Source organism: Anguilla anguilla, chromosome 16, assembly GCF_013347855.1.
Source record: "Anguilla anguilla isolate fAngAng1 chromosome 16, fAngAng1.pri, whole genome shotgun sequence".
Lineage (NCBI taxonomy): Eukaryota > Metazoa > Chordata > Actinopteri > Anguilliformes > Anguillidae > Anguilla > Anguilla anguilla.
In genome coordinates this window covers 25671806-25691443 of record NC_049216.1, presented here as the reverse complement: position 1 = coordinate 25691443, position 19638 = coordinate 25671806, and the positions used below count along the sequence as shown (strand labels likewise).

Below are 19638 nucleotides of genomic sequence, written 5' to 3'. Positions count from 1 at the left end.
TAACCCTTTTGGAGGTCAGGATGACAAAGCAGCTGCAGTCCTCCTTGTTCGTGTTTATACAGGCATATATGGCACCAAGTCCCAGGCCTGAAGCCCATGCCTCTGACCATCACCGTAGCAAAAATATATAGGCCTACAGGGTCCTCGCACAACAATTCTCTCCTCCTTGCTTCATAGAACTACTGTTAATAGGCCTACACCAAGAGAATGAAACGTCATTAAACAGTAAGAAATACGGAATATGGATGATAGGCCTTGCAGGTTGCTCTCGGTCCTCAGTCAAGAAAGGGGGGAAATGCAGCGGTATTTTGCACTGCAAATGGTCTATCAGATATTTGTTAGCCTAACAGGTGAATGTTGATGTTAAAATTATGCATTTTCAACATTTATGTTGTACTCAACTTAAATAGCAAAGTTTTCAGGGGATAATCATTCATGCCAAGGCAACGTGCCTTGAAATATTTTCTTTTGGTTTATGAAATACATCACACTTTTTGTGCTTAGTGCAGCACTGATGGCCAACAGTTACAGTAAATGGTGAACACAAATCTACTTGGCTCAGCCCCAAGAGAGAAGCAGTATTATGCACTGCAATGCGCTCCGGTAAGAGTTAATGGATTCTCTTTCACAAAAGGACATTAAAGCCATCCTTGCACCGTGCCTCAGATCTATAAATAGAAACCTGCAGAAGACCGGACTGGTGCAGCCGATATTTGTTGCTGAATCTGGCCTTCTGCGATAGTCTCACACAGTGAACCGTTTTTTAAATGAAATGCTAGAAGCTATCAAACCTTGCTGGGATTTCAGAAATTATAGACATGCTTACATTTAATATCACATTCCATCAACAATATGGCTTCAAAAATCCACACCATGCCAGTAATCCCCAAAAATTAACGTGTTTCTTAGTGCACAGAATTATTATTGTCTGACGTCAGACAGTCTCCTGCCTCCAAGCCTCAGATGCAATATAGGCTACTGTATGTGACAAGCCAGCTTGTGTGTCCTCTATCAGTATGCGGAAACATGGCTAGTGCAAGCAGTTTGTTTGATTATTTGCAAGTAGAATGTAATATATAATATTCATGAGGATATCAGTCTCTTTCTCAGACTGAGTACAGCTGCAGTATGAAGTATTGCTGCAGCTGGTCCTGACCCTGAAATACTAGTGCTGTGCAAAGGTTTTACCATAAATCATTTAGTGCAGAGACGATGAACATTTATGCAATCCAATTTTGGTTGCAGTATCAGTGTGGATGTAGCTATATCTCTTTTGTTAATAAATGCACAATTAAAAGTGACATTCCATTACCAGAAAGGTAACAATGTGACAATTACAGTGACCACGTGACATTTTTTAATATAATATTGGACAAAATTGATTATCAGCAGTCTTATGCCCCATACGCTCATGAGAAAACATTATGAGAAATCCAGGGGTGGGGGTTCAAGACTATATTAATTCTGTATTCTGGAGTACACCAAAATATATAAGAAAACATGTCTTACAACATACATTAGAGATTCTCAGTACTCTTCATGGTGCTTCAGAAGTTTCACCAGTTTTGGCACTGCTAAGCGCTTTCTTTGAACAGAGTGGGGTGTAAGTTAAGTGATGCGATCAATACTAATGAAGTAAACTTGAATCTGAACAACAGGCATCATCTTCAAAACATGTTGAGGGCTCACCCTTTGCTTACAAATTCCCAGATATCCCATGAAAAAAGACATTTTTGTTCCTTGAGATGTGTCTGTCTCTTTAGCCATCACTTTGGCACCAAATGTCTATTTCAACATGCCACCCAGTTTTTGGTTCATTTTTAATGCAAACATTGCAAGTAAACCCAAATGCTTCATTTATGTTATTTGCTTGAAATTAGCAATAAATGTCAGCAGGGCTGTGCAATTCTGTTGGGGTCATTTGGTATACTTCTTGCTGTAATTCAAAAGCACAAATTATTTTATTCTTTCCTCAAATTCAAGGTATCATTTTTATAGCTTAGACCCCAGCCATTAATAAATAGCCACAAAACATTGATAAACAGCTTCATATTTTGGATCACAAAACTTTGTGAAACTTTTTGTAGTCTTGTTTTCCAAAAAAAAAACGTACCTGGCTTTGTATCATATTTGTTTAAAAAGGTTATTGGTCTGCATATTTCTTTACCAAAAAAATGCTTTTGAATGTAGCCTAGTTTTAACTGATCAAGCATAAGTAGCTATATGTATGAATTGTTTGACACTGCAGTCATAATTCTTGGTTTTGGACATTTGAAAGTTTAAAATGTGCCCATTGTGCATTATTATGTTAATTTGAAATTGAACGTACCTGGATTATTGTTAAAATACCTTGGTAGTATGCTAAGTAGCCTATACAAATATCAATCAGTCATTCAAGCTAAATTTTGAAAAGGTGTGCACAGATCTTCAGTAACTGTCTTTGCACACCAGCCACTGAAGTTCAATCCAGGCCTAACAACAATTTAAAAAAATAATAAAAAATAAAAATACAAGGAATTGTGCTACAGTGTAGTGATGTCGGAGATGCAGGGTGCAGCAGGCAAATGTCTAGTCAAGCTCAACTGGGAGAAAATGCTATTTTTTAAAAAACCTTTTTAAAACCTTAATAATCAATCAAATATAATAGCATCAAATTCTTTAAAGAATTTGATTTTTGTAACTAGCCACAACTTTATTTATAGTGTGCATTCTATGTCAACTTAATGGCCAAATAACATTGACTCTGTTGTGCACATGATTTCATATTTTGATGTGTATTATTATTATTATTATTATTAGTATTAGTAGTAGTTGTTGTAGTGCCCCCCCCCAATTTCTATTTAGACTGCAGATTAAATGCAAACACTCCTCAGCTGCAATGCACTCCAACTTTAAAATCATGCCCAGGAAGACGAATACCCAAAGGACATAACCATGGTGTTACAAATACAAAGCTATACCTCTAAGAATGACAGTAATGTGTTCTGTAATATTTCTAGTAGATGTGATATTTTCAGGAATGTCAGCCAAATAAGAGCCAGGTAATTCCTGGTTACCAGTAGCAGTTCTAACATCTATAAGTTTGTTTGTCAAGCAATTTTTTTAAGATTTACTGGTTACAGTGTGTAGATCTACTAGCTACTAACAGTCAAATTGCCCTGAATCCACACAAGATAGCTATCTTCTTTCTGCATGATTGTCTTCCGAGACTCATAATAATATTTAAGTGCAGGATAGAACCTGACATTAAGCGAAAAGCGGTTTGGTAAACTTATTTCCCTGACGTTTTAGATGATATCTTGTCTGTGAAATAAGTTGAACTTTCCCAAATGTGCCAGTTTTTCTTTTCTTTTTTAAACCCTTTGGTCAGGTACGGTTCCTCCCTGTCATATGTAGGCTACGCGCACATAAGGTGACTATCTCTGCTTGCATCAATCAAGGGGGCGATCACGTAAGCAGATGTTGAAATTTCAGGTCTAATTCCCATGAGTCACAATTTTGTCATGCAATTCTACAAGTTATAAATAAATAAATGAATTCATTATGGCACAAATGTCTTTCTGTGTCTCTTCCGTAACATGCATCTGTCCGTTAGCGGCGCTAGTTGAAGCATATAGCCCTAGTAGCCTACGTTTCTTCAAAGGCCCTCCTCCATTGCCCAGAAGAATTTCTGCACTAACTCCCCCTCCACATCTTTATGCCACACAGGCCTATATGAGACGGAAAATATTACGAAATAAGCTGCATATGAATACTTTCACACGATCAAGGTCTCAGGCACATATTGCTGATGTTTAATTACTGCCGTCTGTTATAGTCTAATAATAGCCCAAAGGAATAATGTTCAAGGAAAACAGTCGTGATCTCAGTGTAACGTAGAAAATGTTTTACATTAGAAAATAAGCAACCATAGACACTATGCGAAAAACGCGTTTTAATCATTTTAGCCAAGCTCGCAAATACCTGTTCGCTCGACCTTTCGTTCAGCCTACAGAATACTCGGAAGGTTAAAACATGAATAGCAAATTCCTCCTCTGCGCTGCGAGTGGATTCGGTTTACATAAGCCGCAACATGCACGAAAACCACGCTCTATAATTAAAAATGATGAACCGAGGTAACGAGCATCTGCCTCTCTCGAACCTTTCATTAGGCTACTGTTTCGTCGAACCATCATGATCACTCACATAATCTGTTCGACACCCGTCCACGACGTTCCGATGACAGTACTAGCCTACATCAGTGCATGAACTCTAAATGAGTCTTACCGTTCTGAGCCGAGACGACATGCAGCATCAAGACCCCGAATAGAACTACCGCCAGCATCACTGAACAGGGCACCACCATTCTTGGGTTTCGGTCGTTCGGGAGACCAGGTATCATCAGGAAAGATGAGGGAGGAGAAATACCGATCGGGTCAACCTGAGAGGGACGGGGGAGCAACGCAGAGAAACGTAGAGGTGACACAGCTCTCTTCTGCTGTGCTCAAGCCAGGTCACCCAGAATCGTGCTTAGCTGTAGGAGGATGACGTCGTTGCTTAGGCAAAAGCGGTGTTTCTTTGGTGCAGGCAGGCAGCAGGGGAGGACTGCTGGTAGCCCAGTTGCTCGGAGATGCCGATGTACATGTAGCGAAATTAAAGGACCAACCTCCCAACGCTAGGAGAACTAAACGGACTCAGCGGGCGTCTGATCCATGATGCCTTGCGAAGACACTCGCTTTTCGGAATTCCGAAGATGACGTCACGTTAACTGGCTACGATTATAATCCTAACTGCAAATACGGACATTGGCTGGACCATGATATTATGGGCCATTTCTTGGGCGGGCATTTAAAATGCCATATTCCCATGATTCACAATCATTGTGTCTGTTTTACTTGCTTGCATAATAGGCCTTAATTAAATCAGATATACAAAAGACAGTGGATTTTTTTCAGTAACCTATTAAACGGATTTCATTACTTGAATTAACGTAGGCTATTTGTTCACTCAGGCTACCTATTAAATGTAGGCTATATTAGGCATAATATATTTATGCTAGCCTATCACATATAATCAGTGTAGGCTGTTAGATTAGGCTACAGTCGATAACAAAGCATACTGGCTATGTATTTGTAAGTGTGTGTGTGAGTTGTGAGGTCTTAGGCTGTTTTTTCTGGATTTCAGCAGTGAAGTGAAATTAGAAATTGCCCAAACAAAATATTACATATGAAACATTTTTATATCTTCTTATATCTCATTTCGGTCAATTAACGTCTGTAGATTCTGCTAATTAATGGTAGCCTAAGTGAGCAAATATGTTTATTCATGTAATTAAATCGGTTTAACAGGTTACTGAAAAAAAAAATCGACTGTATTTTGGATATCTGTTTTTGTTTAGGCCTGCTATGTAAGCAAGTAAAACCGACATAATTCAATTCCAGGGACAGCAAGGTTCGACGGCATGCCAAACACTTCGGCAAACCTCGTAATAAGCAAGGCGTCGTGGGCCAGCCGCCCACGGTGTCCGTTTAGTCTTCATGTCCTCGCTCCAGTGGCAGAAGGAACATCCCGCGAGATCATATTACGTGCCTCCTCGGGTTATATTAGGTACTTGGGTAGAGCAGCGATTCAAGAAGCATCATTCAGCGGCGGTGCATAATTCATCAAACCAATTGGCGGTGCTCTGTCGATTAAGGAGATTGTGTGTTCAAAATAAGCGTTATTTTTATCGCCGATGAACTACAGCATTTGAAGAATATGCCAGACCAATTATTCATTTTTAAGCGAAAGGCTTTAAGCTTTGAAAATGAACTGCATTCATTATATATGAACGTAGGTATAGGCCTACTACAGCGACACTGGGTGAGTTAATGAGTGTCAACTTCGTTTTATTGGAGTGAGAGACGAAACAGAATCTTTTTTTATATAGTGAAATGTGAATTATATAATGAATAAACTTTCATAAAAGTGTCAAGCATGGGAGGAACATAAACTGAATGCAGGAATTTTCCCAAGAAGCCCGATTTATCTTTACTCGGTAACTAGCCTAATCCAAAAGGTGCTGCACGGCACTCACGTGCGACTCACGTCAGTGAAATATGTGAACTGAAACAGTTAAATGACTAATAAATGCCGTATTCCCACCACTGGCAAATTTCACGTCTACTTTTCATATGACCAGTGTCCCACAGTTAAATGTAGCTAATAAGTCTCTGTGACCAACAGGTGTTTAAAGTACCTGATTAACTTATACCAATAGGTGTTTTATATATTTAATTCAAGTCAGAGCCCTGTCTATTTTATGGAGATGTCATGCTTCGGTATATTCAGAACAAAAACGCCATGTTAGATCATTCAAAAAAGTACTACATACTGCCTTCTTAAAGAACATAGACCTACTGCCACCTGCTGTTCATGGAATTGAACAACAAACCTAAGAATTGAAAATGCACAAGGCTTATTTAATGATGTTTAATAAGACATTGATACTGTATGAGCTGTGATTGTCATTATTCAAGCAAATGCTGACTTTGTAACACTATTGAAATGCTGTTCCTCTGTCGTTCACACGGTTTTGTAGATAATAAGAATGTATGTTGTTTTACTCCCCAATGTCACGCAGATGCCCTGAAGCGCTACCTTGTAATATACTGTTATCATTTAAATGTAATATTTAGTATTATCTCTCCATGTTGCAGAAAGCATTATATAGTCTTTGCTATTATTCCTGACAGTTTTGATGATACTCAGTAAAGGGAAAGGGAAACATACACAAATTCATTTTACCATTGTTACAATTTTCTTTATAACTAGACTAAAATTAATAAAATTATAAGCCTAGAAAACCCATGGGGAAATTGTGGGGGACTGTCATAAAAACAAATAATTCTTCAAAAAAACATGTTGATTCTGGTAAATTAATCATAATATGAAAAGATTTGACCTGCTGAATTTGGATAACACTGTAAGTGAGCTGTCCTGCATGCATCCAATAACTGAGCAGACAAAGTTTCCCTCCACTTTAATCCCTTCCCTCTTCAAAGCCTGAAGGAGGAAACTTTTCAAAAATAGCCACACCTTCCACCTCATATGGACCAATCAGCTAGGGAGATATAAGCACAAAACCACACCTTCCTTTGCTGACTACCAGTTAGAGTGGAGATGTGGCCTTCTGCCTGCAGGGCACTGTCGTGTTAAGCATGCATCACTGGACTCCTCTACGTTCACAAATGTGCACCTTCTGTCCAATGTTTTGCGGTTCTACACACCTCATTTTGTGTGGCATTTAGTATGGAAAGGAGACTGCAATGGCTTACCAGACTGAAAAATGAACTCAGCAACAGCCCTCTGGTTTCAAATGTGGCTTTTGGCTTCATACTCATGGGGCTGGAGAAGCTGGTGGAGCTGGAGTTTGAGTGTCCCTGCAATCCTAAGTGGAACGGCACTTTTTCCTCTGCGTTCTTCGTCATTCCAGCTGTCATGGCCTTCACCCTCATGCTGATAATCCAGGGATGCAGGTGTGGCATGCGCTGGCCGAAGAGCCTGTCCATATCCAGTTTTGTTCCCGCGGTGGTGTGGCTGATCCTCCTCTTCCTCGATGGCCAGTACTTTGCGTGCGCAATGACGGACTGGAAGGGCCGGTTTGTCACTGTTGACCGAGCTGCCCCACAGAAGTGGTGCGAGCCCACAGACGAGAGTGACATCACGCCACAAGAGCTGATGCTTCGCTCTCAGGAGCTGTTTGTTGTGTCTCAGGTGAGATAGACCTCAAGTCAACAGCCAAATGTGCAGCTAACAATTTCTTTATGTCTGGCTTATTACTTTCAGAAGAAAACCTTTGTGTCTTCTATAGTGGATTTGCTCAAAGTAAAATGTTTTGTACAGTATTGCGGTTTAACAGTACAAGGAAGACTTGGGTTTTGTTACTTAAATGTTTGTCTCAAAATGCATAGGGATGATTGCATTCGTTTTTTGTGTGTTGTTTTTAATTGTATATTCATCTATAAATTCACAAAATGCTGTAAACTCACCTTTAGTCATGAGACATGTATTCTGGTGTTTCCATTTGAGCCTTACAATACTCTGTTCATACTTGTATAAAATAGTTGTGATAGTATTAACAGTGCTGCTTATACTTTTCTAACTGTCACTGTTGTCTGTCTTTTGCATTTAGGTTATTGGCATTGTTCTTCTCATTTTCATCTGTGTGGGACTCATAGTGTATGTCATTCAAGAGAGCTGCAGGCAAGAAGAGGAAATACAGGAAGTCAACAATTATGAGATGACATGAATGTGCTGCCACCCCTTCAAAAGACATTTAATGGAAGCCTCTCCAACTACCCTGTTTAATTTGTGCATTGTTTACTGTTTTGTAAATATTTTTAGTGTTTTCTCTTGTGAATTCTTCGCTGTTTTATATGAGATTGTATGCAATGGTGCTGCAGTCACTGCAATTCAGGGATATGTCATGAAAGGCTTATTCTGATCATTGGTGTTTTCATCTCTGGTAAGCCCAGTGTACAGTATGGGCCAGTTTCACAGACACAGATTAAGCTCAGTCCTGGACTAAAATTAGTTTTGCATGTAGAATCTCCATTCAAAATTGAATTTAGTTTAGAACTAGGCTTAAACTGTGTCTGAAACTGACCTTGTATGTTTTCGGAATGTAAAAAAAACTGTATTAATTATACATCTATTTAAGAAAACAAACAGAGGTTGTTTTTTATTGACATTTTAATGTGAGTCTAATGCACACAGTGGATATACAGGTAAACATATTGTAAATGTTATTATTCCCCTTATTTTGTTTGAACTCTAGTCAATGTTGACAGCAGGTCTCTTATGCTAGCTTTTGCTGCCACCTACTGACCAAACCAAGAGTGCTGGCAGAGGAGAATGTTCTTGAGTATGTTTGTGTTCTTTAATAATACCTCGTCTTTCTCAGTAAAATGCTATTGCAGCAGGTTTTCTCTCTTCTTATTGTTTTTAATGTTCTTGTCTGGACACACACACTGCACTCACACACCTGCTACTGTACTATCTCCTTCAAGTCTCCAGCATGAAATCAAGTGGTCATAAGCATTGGGGATTACACTGAAATGTCATATTTTTCCTAAATGGATAGTTGATGCATGGTGTTGATAATATGGTGAATTACCAGCTTGAACCTCCAGTATAAAGAATAAATAGTAATCTTAAATTTTGTGAGAGAGGTCTATAAGTATATGCAGATTTTGCATTAGGTGGTGTGCTTCTTGAACTTGTTTCTGGTGTCTGTGCGACCAACTTTCTCTTTTTGTACTGGGACATTTTCCTGCTGGTCTGGGAAAAGTAGAAGTGCAGAGTCATACTGAACTAAACAGTGTGACCCTACAGCATTATGCACGATGAGCATTGCTTAAGGCCCATGGTTGGAGCACTGCTACAATGTATTTGCTAATCAACTAAAAATTGTATTTTTATTAATTCATTTTTTGGGGGGGGGGGGTGGGTTGCTGAGCCACCGATAATGATGTAATTGCAGTTTGGATTGGATGGATTGTGTCATGCTTGGGAAGGGTTTACGTCTCTCAGAGTCTCTCTCTCCACGGGAACTATAACTTAATGAATACTAAAGGAAGCCCACTCAATGCCTACTTTAATCTTTTGCTGATGGAAGGCATCAACATCGGAATTAATGTTTAAAAAGACTCTTTATTCGGTTAATCTTTACCAGAGCTGTGTTATGTTAGTTATAGCTTCCTATAAAGAACCCTTCCGACTCCAGTATAATTTCTGATTACTGAAAGCTTTAAAAATAAGTAGCTATTTTCAGCAACATTTATAATTTATTTTTGTAGTATTACACTGTATGGTCAGAGAGATGTTTAAAAGAAAACCAAAGTATTTGAGTATTTCAGATACACATACTTCAGCATGTGTTTTTTCGTTTCCTGTATATTTTTATGAAAGAGTGAGAGAGAGACAGAGTCAAGAAGAATAGAAGGCACTGCACAACATTCATGTGTGACTTACATTATGGGAGTGTATGTCAATAGCTAATTGTATGATTCCATGTTCTACACTGGCTATGTGGTTTGGCTTTTTAATTTACTCTTGGTTTTGTGATAATGAAGATACATTATGCATTTGACAGTTATGTTTAATTCTGGTGATATTGGCTGTTTTCTTGTTTTCTTGTTGATTGGACTGGAAGTATGACAGATGGTTTAAATGAATTTATTTCAGCCTATTCAATTTGTTGTTTACATCATTGCTATATAAATTCTGGTCATGCCTCATGCAGTTATGCTTGTTTCATTTTTCTTTTACAGCAAACTTGACAGCACAGAAATCTGACAAAAGCAACAGTGCTCAGAAGTATGACCAACACAGCAGCCAGGAGCACCATTATCACGTCCACGGAGTGGTAGGCATACCAGGGCATCTTGTAGGACTCTGTGCGCAGGTGAGCAGCACCTTTGTGTCTCATGACAAACTCAATCCAGAACACTGCACGGTCCAGTGGTTTCATTGGCTGGTCCAGGTGCAGCCTGGAGAGTCTCTGCATGTTCATCCTGTAGGATGGTTCATTGAGCACTCCCTGTAAGGCCTGGAGGAAGGTGTTTTTGTTAAAAGTTCGTATTTCGAGGATCTCAGCTCCTCCTCTACTTTTCAGTCTAAGGAGGTTGTCGTATTGGTCAAAGAATAATGGGATTCCCACTACTGGCATGCCATGGTAAATGGCCTCTTGAACTCCATTGGTTCCTCCATGCGCCACAAAGGCTTTTGTCTTTGGATGGCCCAGGAGATCATTCTGTGGCATCCATTTGACCAACAGGGTGTTGTTGCCTAGGGATGAAGGTCGTGGACCAACATACCTCCAGATTACCTTCTGTGGCAACTGGGCGAACACGGAGGCAATGTCCTCAGCGAGTTCACTGGGGAGACTATTAACCAGAGTCCCCAGCGACATAACTATGACTCCATGTTCTCCAGAGCTCTGCACAAACTCCTCCAGGTCTTGGGGAAGAGGCTTGGCTGGCTTACACTGGAACCCTCCCATGTACACAACATTGGGCATCGTGGGGCGTGGAAAGTCAAAGACAAAATCATTTCTCATGAGCCATATATCAGTTCCCTGAATAAGAGTTTGTATATCACATGGTGTATGAAAATATTTGTCACATATTAATTTGTAATGTGGCCCAACCACAAAAGACTGCTGGTATAGGATGACGCTGTATAACAGTACATTTTTTACTCTTTCAAAAAAGCTCATTTTATCAGTTAACCCAGATCCTGGAACTGGGATGTAGGATAAGGGTGAGGGAGCAATGGCGAAATGGCCATCTCCGCTGGTGATCCAGCGAACATTCATAACCAATGGCAGCTGAAGGTAATGTGCCAATAGAACTCCACCTGCTATAGCGGGGTCAGTGAGGACCAGGTCATATCGAGCGTCCTGCAGCCTTTTCACTAACTCTTTATTTTCTAGAATATCACTAACCATTGTGCACATGCTTAGGTGTGCTTGAGAGAGCATGGTGAAAAAGTCACTCTGCATTTTGAAAAAAGTCATTAGTGATCTATTCCCTCGTTGCACTTCCAAGAACTCACTCAGGAACTTGTCAAAGAAGTCTTTGTCTGTGCCAGTCCTGTCACTGAGGGTGATTGATGTGTAATGGGGAGACTTTTCCGTAATGTACCAGCTGGTGTTCCATCGTATTACAGTGATGTCGTGTCCCCTGGAGTGCATGTCCTCAACTAGTATGTTCATATTCACCCAGTGGCTTCCATCCATAGGAAAAATTAAAACCTTTCCACTGCTAACACAGGACGTGACTGTAGACATTACCAGAGCAATCCCCAGAATCCTCAAAGATCTCCATGAAAGAATGGCCATGGTCGTGGTCACTGAAAAAAAGGTAGAAATCAACAGGTTCAACTGAATAATCATATCAATGTGTGTCTAATTATATGTCATTTACAGTGTGACCATAAACAGATTGCAGCCACTTTGAGTGCAAGTATAACATTGAATTAGGATAACTTGATGAGGATCTGTGTAATATTCAGGTAAATGCAATAGTAATGTGACAGTGGTTCGGTACTAATCAAATTTTTATTTCAAATCAATGACTAAAGGCAAAATTTACAATGACTGCATTTATTTCATGTGCTTTGTTTTAAACACTAATTGAACTCTATTGCAGGAATGTCATTCAACGAGTCACATCTCCCTATTTCAAGTCAGCAAATGACTGTCAGCGGTTTCAAATATCACAGGTTTACCATATTACTATAATTATATGTGGAATGATGTGAGTGTCAGAACATGGGTTATACTGTTTGGAAGCATTTGTGGAGTCCACTTTATAAGCTAAAAGATACAAGACAAGTATCCTGCATATGAGGGCCAGAGAAGTGAATATGACTTCCAAGAAAGCTATTGTGATGATAAAAGAAAAGAAAAAATCGACTAAAGATATTGCAGAATGTTTGTGTATTCAAAAGCCAACAATTTGGAATGTCATAAACCAGAAACAAACTACTGGAGGACTTAGGAATCACCAGCGATCAGGCCTGGTCTCATGATAAAATCTGGTTATCAGAAGAGATTACAGGATGATTATAAGAGCTGTGAAAAAAAAATCCAAAATTGGAATCTGGAGTAACTGATCTGCATGCTTTGATGGTGAAAGTATCGCAGGAAGACTGAGAGAGGCAAATTACAGAGGCCACACTCCCGGATGTAAACCTCTCAACAGCACCAAGAACAGAAAGGCGAGATTGGAATCTGCAAAAAATAAAAGATGCGTGTGAGGAAAGAGAGGGACTACTCTGGATCCTTGGTACACTGCTTCATCTGTCAAGCACGGTGGAGTCAGTGTGAGAACCTGGGCCTGTATGGCTGCATCTGGCACCGGTTCACTTATCTTTATTGCTGCTGTGACCAGTGATAGCAGCAACAGAATGACTGCTGAAGTGTACTGAACCATATTGTCCGCTGATATTCAGGGAAATGCCACCAAACCCATTGGTCAGTTTATCATGCAGAAAGACAACAACCCAAAACATACAGCAAGCTTAACCAAGGAGCTTATCAGGAACAAAAGGTAAGTGTTTGACGCAGCCCAGTCAGTCACCAGATTTAAACCCCATCGAACATGTTTTTCACTTTCTCAAAAGGAAACTGAAGTCTGAAACCCCAGCATACACACAGCAACTGAAAGACGCAGTGGTAAAAGGGTGGCAGGGCATCTCAAAGGATCACATCATGAACATAGTGATGTTCATGAGTCACAGACTCAAAGTTGTCATCAATTGTAAGGGGTATGCAACAAAATATTGACCTTGCAAGTCCTTAAATTTCATAACTTACATTGTCCCAATGCTTATGCTGATTTGAAATAGGAGGACTTGACTCATTGAGTGACATTTTTGTGGTATAATTCAATATACAGTATTTTAGACAAAATTCATTAAATATAGACATTCCAATTTTACCTCACAGTTATTGTTTGATTTGAAATGTACATTTAATTAGTACAGAGGAAAACCAAATTGCTACGGCTGTCCCAATACTTTTGCATTTAACAGTATGTTAGGTTAGTAATTTTCTTCATTAGGATTATGCAGTAGTCTCATCAATTTGTGCTTTGCATTAATTTGTACATCCCCTCATCTTAATAGCAGCATAAACAATCATACACTTAGCTCCATTCTATCATGAGTATAAAAACTGGATTACTAGTCTGTTAATAAAAAGTTGAAAACCTACACTATTTGCCACAGTCAACAAGATATACATTTGGGATATGCAATAGCTGGGATCATATATTCAACAAATAAACAGAAAATTATTCAAAATACACTTACACGTGCTTAGAAATCCCTTTGGAATAGCAAAAAGCCGGCATGAACTGATAATCCTGACCTTCACTCTCATATCTTTATCACTCAGGAGCAGTTTTTTTTTTTCTTTTTTTTCTTTCATGAGTTCAAGTTCCAATATTCCACTTTATCTTTGACAAATGATTGCACTGCTTTGGAATAGCTGTAGATGATTCACAGATTGGAAGATTAAAGTGCTACCATGTGCCTTTGAAACATAAAACACTACTATCCGAATGAATGGCTGAATGAAGTAACACTTTATACTAACTATATGCCTAAAAGCCTACTTAACTCAATCATAAAAATGGCATATTATCTGACCTAATGAGCAGGAGTTGGAGCTGATGCTAGCCTCAGAACACTGAAAATGCATCCTGTCATTTGAGTGCCTCTTGGTTACCATGACAATGCATTATGAGTGTAATGTAATTTCTTCACGCCACTTTGGAGTCACTTGAAGCACATTTCCATGCTTTAAACCACAAACCCACTGATGCCCCTACGCCAGCCATTGTAGGTAGGTCTTGCGAAACGTCTTTACGTATCTAAAATATCCATTGTCACATACAAAAACTGCTGGGGCCAATCAAATTTTAAACACTAAAGTTAAATTAGTATTAACCAAAATCAGTGCAGGATTTTTGCTAAGTATCTAATGTTCTGGATATCTGGTAATTACATTACAGTTATATTACAACTTATTGGCAGACGCTGATATCCAGAGTGACATAGTGGAGTAGTGGAGAACATCACTGTAATGCTGCAGGTGTGAAAAGCAGGACATGCAATTTTTTGTTTTGACTATTTTCAACTGCATTAATTAAACTGACAAAATAACTGAGTAGTTTCTATTAATAAATCAAACACGGAATATAGTTCAATAGAGAGTTTACTAAGAATTTTCAATTACAGCAATATCTTTCTGATCAATACAAATACAACTTAAAATATACAGCTTGGCCAGGCAGTTGTTAATTTCAAGAGGTATTTTCACCAATTACTTTTATTTGTAAAGCTTTGAAGTTACATTTCTCAAGCAAATAACAATACCGTACATTCAATCAGATTTTATTTTTCTTCTGCATGCCCCGCAGCACAAAAATCTGATGATAGCAACAGTAGTCAATAGGATAAAGAACACAGCAGCCAATAACACAATCATAACATCCACTGAGTGGTAGGCATACCAGGGCATCCTGTAGGACTCTGTGCGCAGGTGAGCAGCACCTTTGTGTCTAATGACAAACTCAATCCAGAACATAGCAAGGTCCAGTGGTTTCATTGGCTGGTCCAGATGCAGCCTGGAGAGTCTCTGCATGTTCATCCTGTAGGATGGTTCATGAAGCACTTCCTGTAAGGCCTGGAGGAAGATGCTTCTATCTATGTTAGCAATATCCACAATCTTAGCTGCTCCCCTAACTTGCATTCTATAAAGGTTATCAGGCTGATCAAACATCAGGGGAAGGCCAACTAGTGGAACACCATGGTAAATGGCCTCTTGAACTCCATTGGTTCCTCCATGCGCCACAAAGGCTCTGATCTTTGGATGCCCCAGGAGATCATTCTGTGGCATCCATTTGACCAACAGGGTGTTGTTACCCAGAGTCTTTGGCCTTTCTCCTGTGTGCCTCCAGATGATTTTCTGAGGCAGTTGGGCAAAAGCAGCAGCTATCTCTTCTGCTATATCATGGGGAAGGTAACCAACTAAAGTCCCCAATGACATAATAATGACTCCATGTTCTCCAGAGCTCTGCACAAACTCCTCCAGGTCCTGGGGAAGAGGTTTAGCAGGCTTACACTGGAACCCTCCCATGTACACAACATTGGGCATTGTAGGGCGAGGGAATTCAAAGACAAAATCATTTCTCATGAGCCATATATCTGCTGCCTGAAAGAGTGAGAAGTAGTCAACTTCAGGCCCAAAATATCGTTTGGAAAATTCAACATAATGAGTTTTTACAATGGCTTCAACCTGCCAGCATCCAAAAGCATATGCCAGTATGTTCTGCACACGTTGAAAAAAACTCATCTTGTCTGTTAACTCTGCTCCAGGGAAAGGAACATAGGATAATGGTGAGGGAGCAATTGCAAAATGACCCTCCCCTTGTATAGTCCATCTTACATTGAAAACCAGGGGAAGACTAAGACGATGAGCTAGCAGCACCCCACCACCAAAGCCAGGATCAGTTAGAACAACATCATATTTAGCATCCATGAGAGACTGCATTAACTGCTCATCCTCAAACACGTGGGCCATCATTTCACACACGTTTTTATTCATCTCTGAAAACTGATTCATAATTTCCATTTCTACACTCATACGAATCCAAAAGGAGGCTCCTTCTCTACGAATCTGCAGCAGCCTTGACACAAATGTACCGAAGACCTCTTCGTCGAAGCCCCCCTCATTTGGAATGGTGATTGAGGTGTAGTGAGGGGATGTTTCCTTTATGTACCAGCTGTTTGAGGCACGCATCACAGTGATATTGTGGCCCCTAGAAGCCAGTTCTTCAGTCAGGACTTTCATGTTCACCCAGTGACTGCCATCCAATGGGACCACCAGGATATTCCCCCCATGTACACCAGGCAGAGTGAAGATCAGTAGTGTGATTAGGATGAAGTATGAGTGATGCATCTTCTCACAGAATCTTCCTATTTATCCTGAAATATATGAACCACTCTGAAATGGGAAATGCTTCAAAAATTAGTTATCAAATCAAATTTCATACGGTTCCTATAAACAGAAAAAAAGTAATAATTTACACTGAGTAAAATCTGTTAAAGAAATATAGACTAATTTACAATATAAATCTTTTTATCATTTAAGTTTGTGCTGTATTGACAGTGGGCTGTTCTTCAGGCAGATACTATGCAAAATGAAGCTGTTCATAAACATTTAGTCTGGCTATTTGTGAACATCAGTATTAGTGACAGACATATATACAGTGCAATATTTAGCTGCATGCTGAACAAATAACAGATTAAAGACAGTAAAATCCGATCTATCTCAGAAAGAATGTGTGACATTCTGAAATATTCAAACATATTAATGCACTACTACAATTTAGAGAGGCTACACGTTACTTACCCAAGACAAGAATAAGCCAGCCAATACTGCAAAGAAGAGTAGAAGTTTTACAGGCATCACTCATCTGTGTAATGGAGTCCAAAGGGCAAAGCTGTTGTTTTTTTTTTTCTTCTGAAAGTCTTTAGTTAATGTTTTTTTAATGTAATTTTTATCCTTATCACTAATTCTTATAAACTTCACCCTACATTTAGTTGTATTTAAAGTCTGTATGGAGTTCAGGAACATTGTACAATGCAGCATATTTTTGGCATTCCCAGTGTACCTGAACCTATGGACCTTTATGCACACAAAGCACATTTGTGAAACACTCAGTCCCCATGAGATCGCACTGCTTTATTTTCAGGTGGGCAAGGGTTAAGTATAATTGGTTATTGATGAAAGTACACATGTAAGTGAGCCACATGTGATATGATATTTCTTTTATCAGATAGAGCATTTTGTGTAATGTATCAGGTTGAAAAAAAGTGTTGTACCTATTGAAAATGGCATACAAAAATGAGTAAAATGTTCCCTCATCACGTGGTTTCTATTATGCAATACATTTCATTGAACATTTGCTTAATGTAGTATAATAACCAAATAAAACATTATTTAGATGGACTTCTCTCTCTCTCTCTCTCTCTCTCTCTCTCTCTCTCTCTCTCTCTCTCTCTATGTATATATATATATATATATATATATATATAAATTATGTATATTTTTTATTTAATCATGTATTTTGCACAAACTGAACCGGGACATAAACTAGAGTACCTTTCACAACCATTTTGTGATCTGAAATAGAAACATATAAAAAAATCATCATCTTTGATAATTACACTATACATTAAGAACAAAAGAAGCTTATTCTAAAAGCATCAAAATTATTATTTTTTTATTTGTTTTCTTTTTGATTTTCAAAGGTAAAAAAAGATTTTTTCTCACACTTCAGAATTAAGAAACAACAGCTAGTCTATTACAACTGTTTGAGGGAATTTGTAGATAGATAATGTCAATTTATCATTACTAAAGTGTCTCTAGCCATTTGCGTGATGTGCTCCCTGTGCATTTATTAAAATGTGTATTAACATTTATAATTACTACACCAACAGTTACGTATTAACTAAGGGAGGATAAACGCTGAAATATGTCAAAGGACGTATTTGTGCAAGACTGCTGGTAGTTATCTGAAGGTAAACTTTAGCATAGTGGAGAAACAATTTGCACTGTCATTATTACACAAGGCCCGATGTGGACAGATAAAATAAGCTAGAGCATGTTCACATTTATTAACAGTATGAATAAAATGAATGTATTAGCATGACTTTCAAAATAAGAAGGTATTTGCAAATTGTAGGTGTGAACATTTATAAAAACATTCATTTGAATGTTTTTAAAAATGTATTTTAAGTTTTCATTTGGCAAATTGCCTCCAAAACTCAGGTTCCTCCGTGTTCCACAAAGACTCTCTTAGTATGCCTTGTTCTGTCCTTGTTTCGTGGAATCCAATCAACCCACAGGGTTTATATGCTCAGAGTCACTGGCCTCTCCTTGTGTAACTCCAGCCAATCTACTGAGACAACTGGTCAGACACAGAACAAATGGCAACACCTCCTTTTACATTCCTTCTTCTAGTTATCAAAGGTTTAGGTTATAGTCTGTATGTTTGTGTACTTCCTAGGATGTTCTAATAAAGGGGTTTCCTAAAAGGTATTATCTTAATACATTTTCTTTTTACCATGTAGAAATTCCAGCCGTTTTTACACATAGATCATGTGATACATGAAACAAATAAACTGAAACTGATTGAAATTGCACTTACACCTGGTTACAAATCCCTTTGTAATAGCAAAGTAATAGCAACAGCTGCCATGAGCTGATCATCCTGACCCTTCACTCTCATATATTTATCACTCAAGAGGTTTTCTCCCCATGAGTTCAAGTTCCAATATTCTTCTTTATCTCCAGCACTGTTCTGGAATGGATGTAGATAATTTACAGATTAGCAGATTGAAGTGCTTCCATGTGTCTTTATACCATAATGCACCATCCCTTAAGTATGAACAGTTGGTAACACTTCATTCTAACTATGCCTTGAAGCCAACATAACACAATCATAAAAATGATAAAATATCTGTCCTGACCAGTTGTAACAGTGTCTTTCAGCTGATAAAAAATTACATTAAACTTTTATAATGCATTTCCATGATAACCGACAGGTGCTCAACTGACGGGATGCATTTTCAGTGCTCTGGGGCTAGCAGTAGCTCCTGCACACCCTTCCCTGCTGCCAACTCAGCAGAGTATCCTCAGTTAATCTCAGTCACCAGGCTTTAAAAAGAGGGAAACTTGCAACAGCAAACTCACAAAAGTCGCCCCAAGATGTGTAACAAAGGCATAAAAACCCCACTATTTTGACTGTTTTCCACGAGAGACCAGATGTGCAATTGCCCAGAATAACCTATTTTGGGCTTGGAAAAAGCCAGCCCTGGTTGACTGTTGACCGTGGCATACATGGAGCACGTCTAAATCAATGCACCAATTCTTACAGTGTCTGAGATATTTTGACTGGTGATAAATGGCTAAAAGAAATGACTCTCCACATTTGGCCCCCAGGAAAATATTATCCAGAATAATCGGACTGATTAGTGGTAAATTTGCTTGATGGCAGTTGAGTTTCCCAGCCATTGGTCATGGGGTTTTCAAAATTGTAC

General features: G+C 38.8%; 4 protein-coding genes across 8 annotated transcripts in view; 1 reads left to right on the top strand and 3 right to left on the bottom strand.

Annotated features, from left to right (window-relative positions):
• Window positions 1-4724, bottom strand: part of LOC118215260 (neuroplastin-like) — a 32699-nt gene extending 27975 nt beyond the window's left edge. The window contains exon 1 of one of the 3 annotated variants that reach the window (XM_035395858.1): window positions 4267-4724. In XM_035395858.1, the coding sequence (XP_035251749.1) occupies window positions 4267-4381 (115 nt within the window). In that variant the 5' untranslated portion in view covers window positions 4382-4724. The remainder of the gene's footprint in view (window positions 1-4266) is intronic. The other 2 variants (XM_035395859.1, XM_035395860.1) reach the window with 2 other exon arrangements.
• The window catches only part of LOC118215261 (calcium homeostasis modulator protein 6-like), a 39539-nt gene extending 30596 nt beyond the window's left edge, over window positions 1-8943 (top strand). The window contains exons 2-3 of one of the 2 annotated variants that reach the window (XM_035395862.1): window positions 7454-7734; window positions 8153-8943. In XM_035395862.1, the coding sequence (XP_035251753.1) occupies window positions 7459-7734; window positions 8153-8269 (393 nt within the window). In that variant the 5' untranslated portion in view covers window positions 7454-7458 and the 3' untranslated portion in view covers window positions 8270-8943. Of the gene's footprint in view, window positions 1-5350; window positions 7735-8152 lie in introns of those variants that run through there. The other variant, XM_035395861.1, reaches the window with a different exon arrangement.
• Window positions 8944-9786: 843 nt separating this feature from the next.
• Window positions 9787-14382, bottom strand: LOC118214724 (UDP-glucuronosyltransferase 2B31-like). 2 transcript variants are annotated; one of them, XM_035394896.1, is made up of 2 exons: window positions 13840-14382; window positions 9787-11874 (listed from the first exon to the last, which is right to left on the bottom strand). In XM_035394896.1, exons 1-2 carry the CDS (start codon window positions 13955-13957, stop codon window positions 10265-10267), a joined length of 1728 nt encoding a protein of 575 aa, XP_035250787.1. In that variant the 5' UTR covers window positions 13958-14382; the 3' UTR covers window positions 9787-10264. The 2 variants fall into 2 exon arrangements, with proteins under 2 accessions (XP_035250787.1, XP_035250789.1); XM_035394898.1 differs by lacking the exon at window positions 13840-14382 and adding an exon at window positions 12513-12695.
• Window positions 14383-14728: 346 nt separating this feature from the next.
• On the bottom strand, window positions 14729-17497 carry LOC118214725 (UDP-glucuronosyltransferase 2A1-like). Its single transcript, XM_035394899.1, has 2 exons — window positions 16946-17497; window positions 14729-16537 (listed from the first exon to the last, which is right to left on the bottom strand). Exon 2 carries the CDS (start codon window positions 16490-16492, stop codon window positions 14915-14917), a length of 1578 nt encoding a protein of 525 aa, XP_035250790.1. The 5' UTR covers window positions 16493-16537; window positions 16946-17497; the 3' UTR covers window positions 14729-14914.
• Between the last annotated feature and the right edge of the window lie 2141 nt (window positions 17498-19638).

Coding starts and splice junctions, on each gene's coding strand:
- LOC118214724 (XM_035394896.1), bottom strand. CDS start 13,957: ATGAAAGAAAAAAAAGAAAAAAAAAAACTGCTCCTGAGTGATAAAGAT. Junction 11,875..13,839: donor AAAGGGATTTCTAAGCACGT/GTAAGTGTATTT, acceptor CCTTTTTTTCAG/TGACCACGACCATGGCCATT.
- LOC118214725 (XM_035394899.1), bottom strand. CDS start 16,492: ATGCATCACTCATACTTCATCCTAATCACACTACTGATCTTCACTCTG.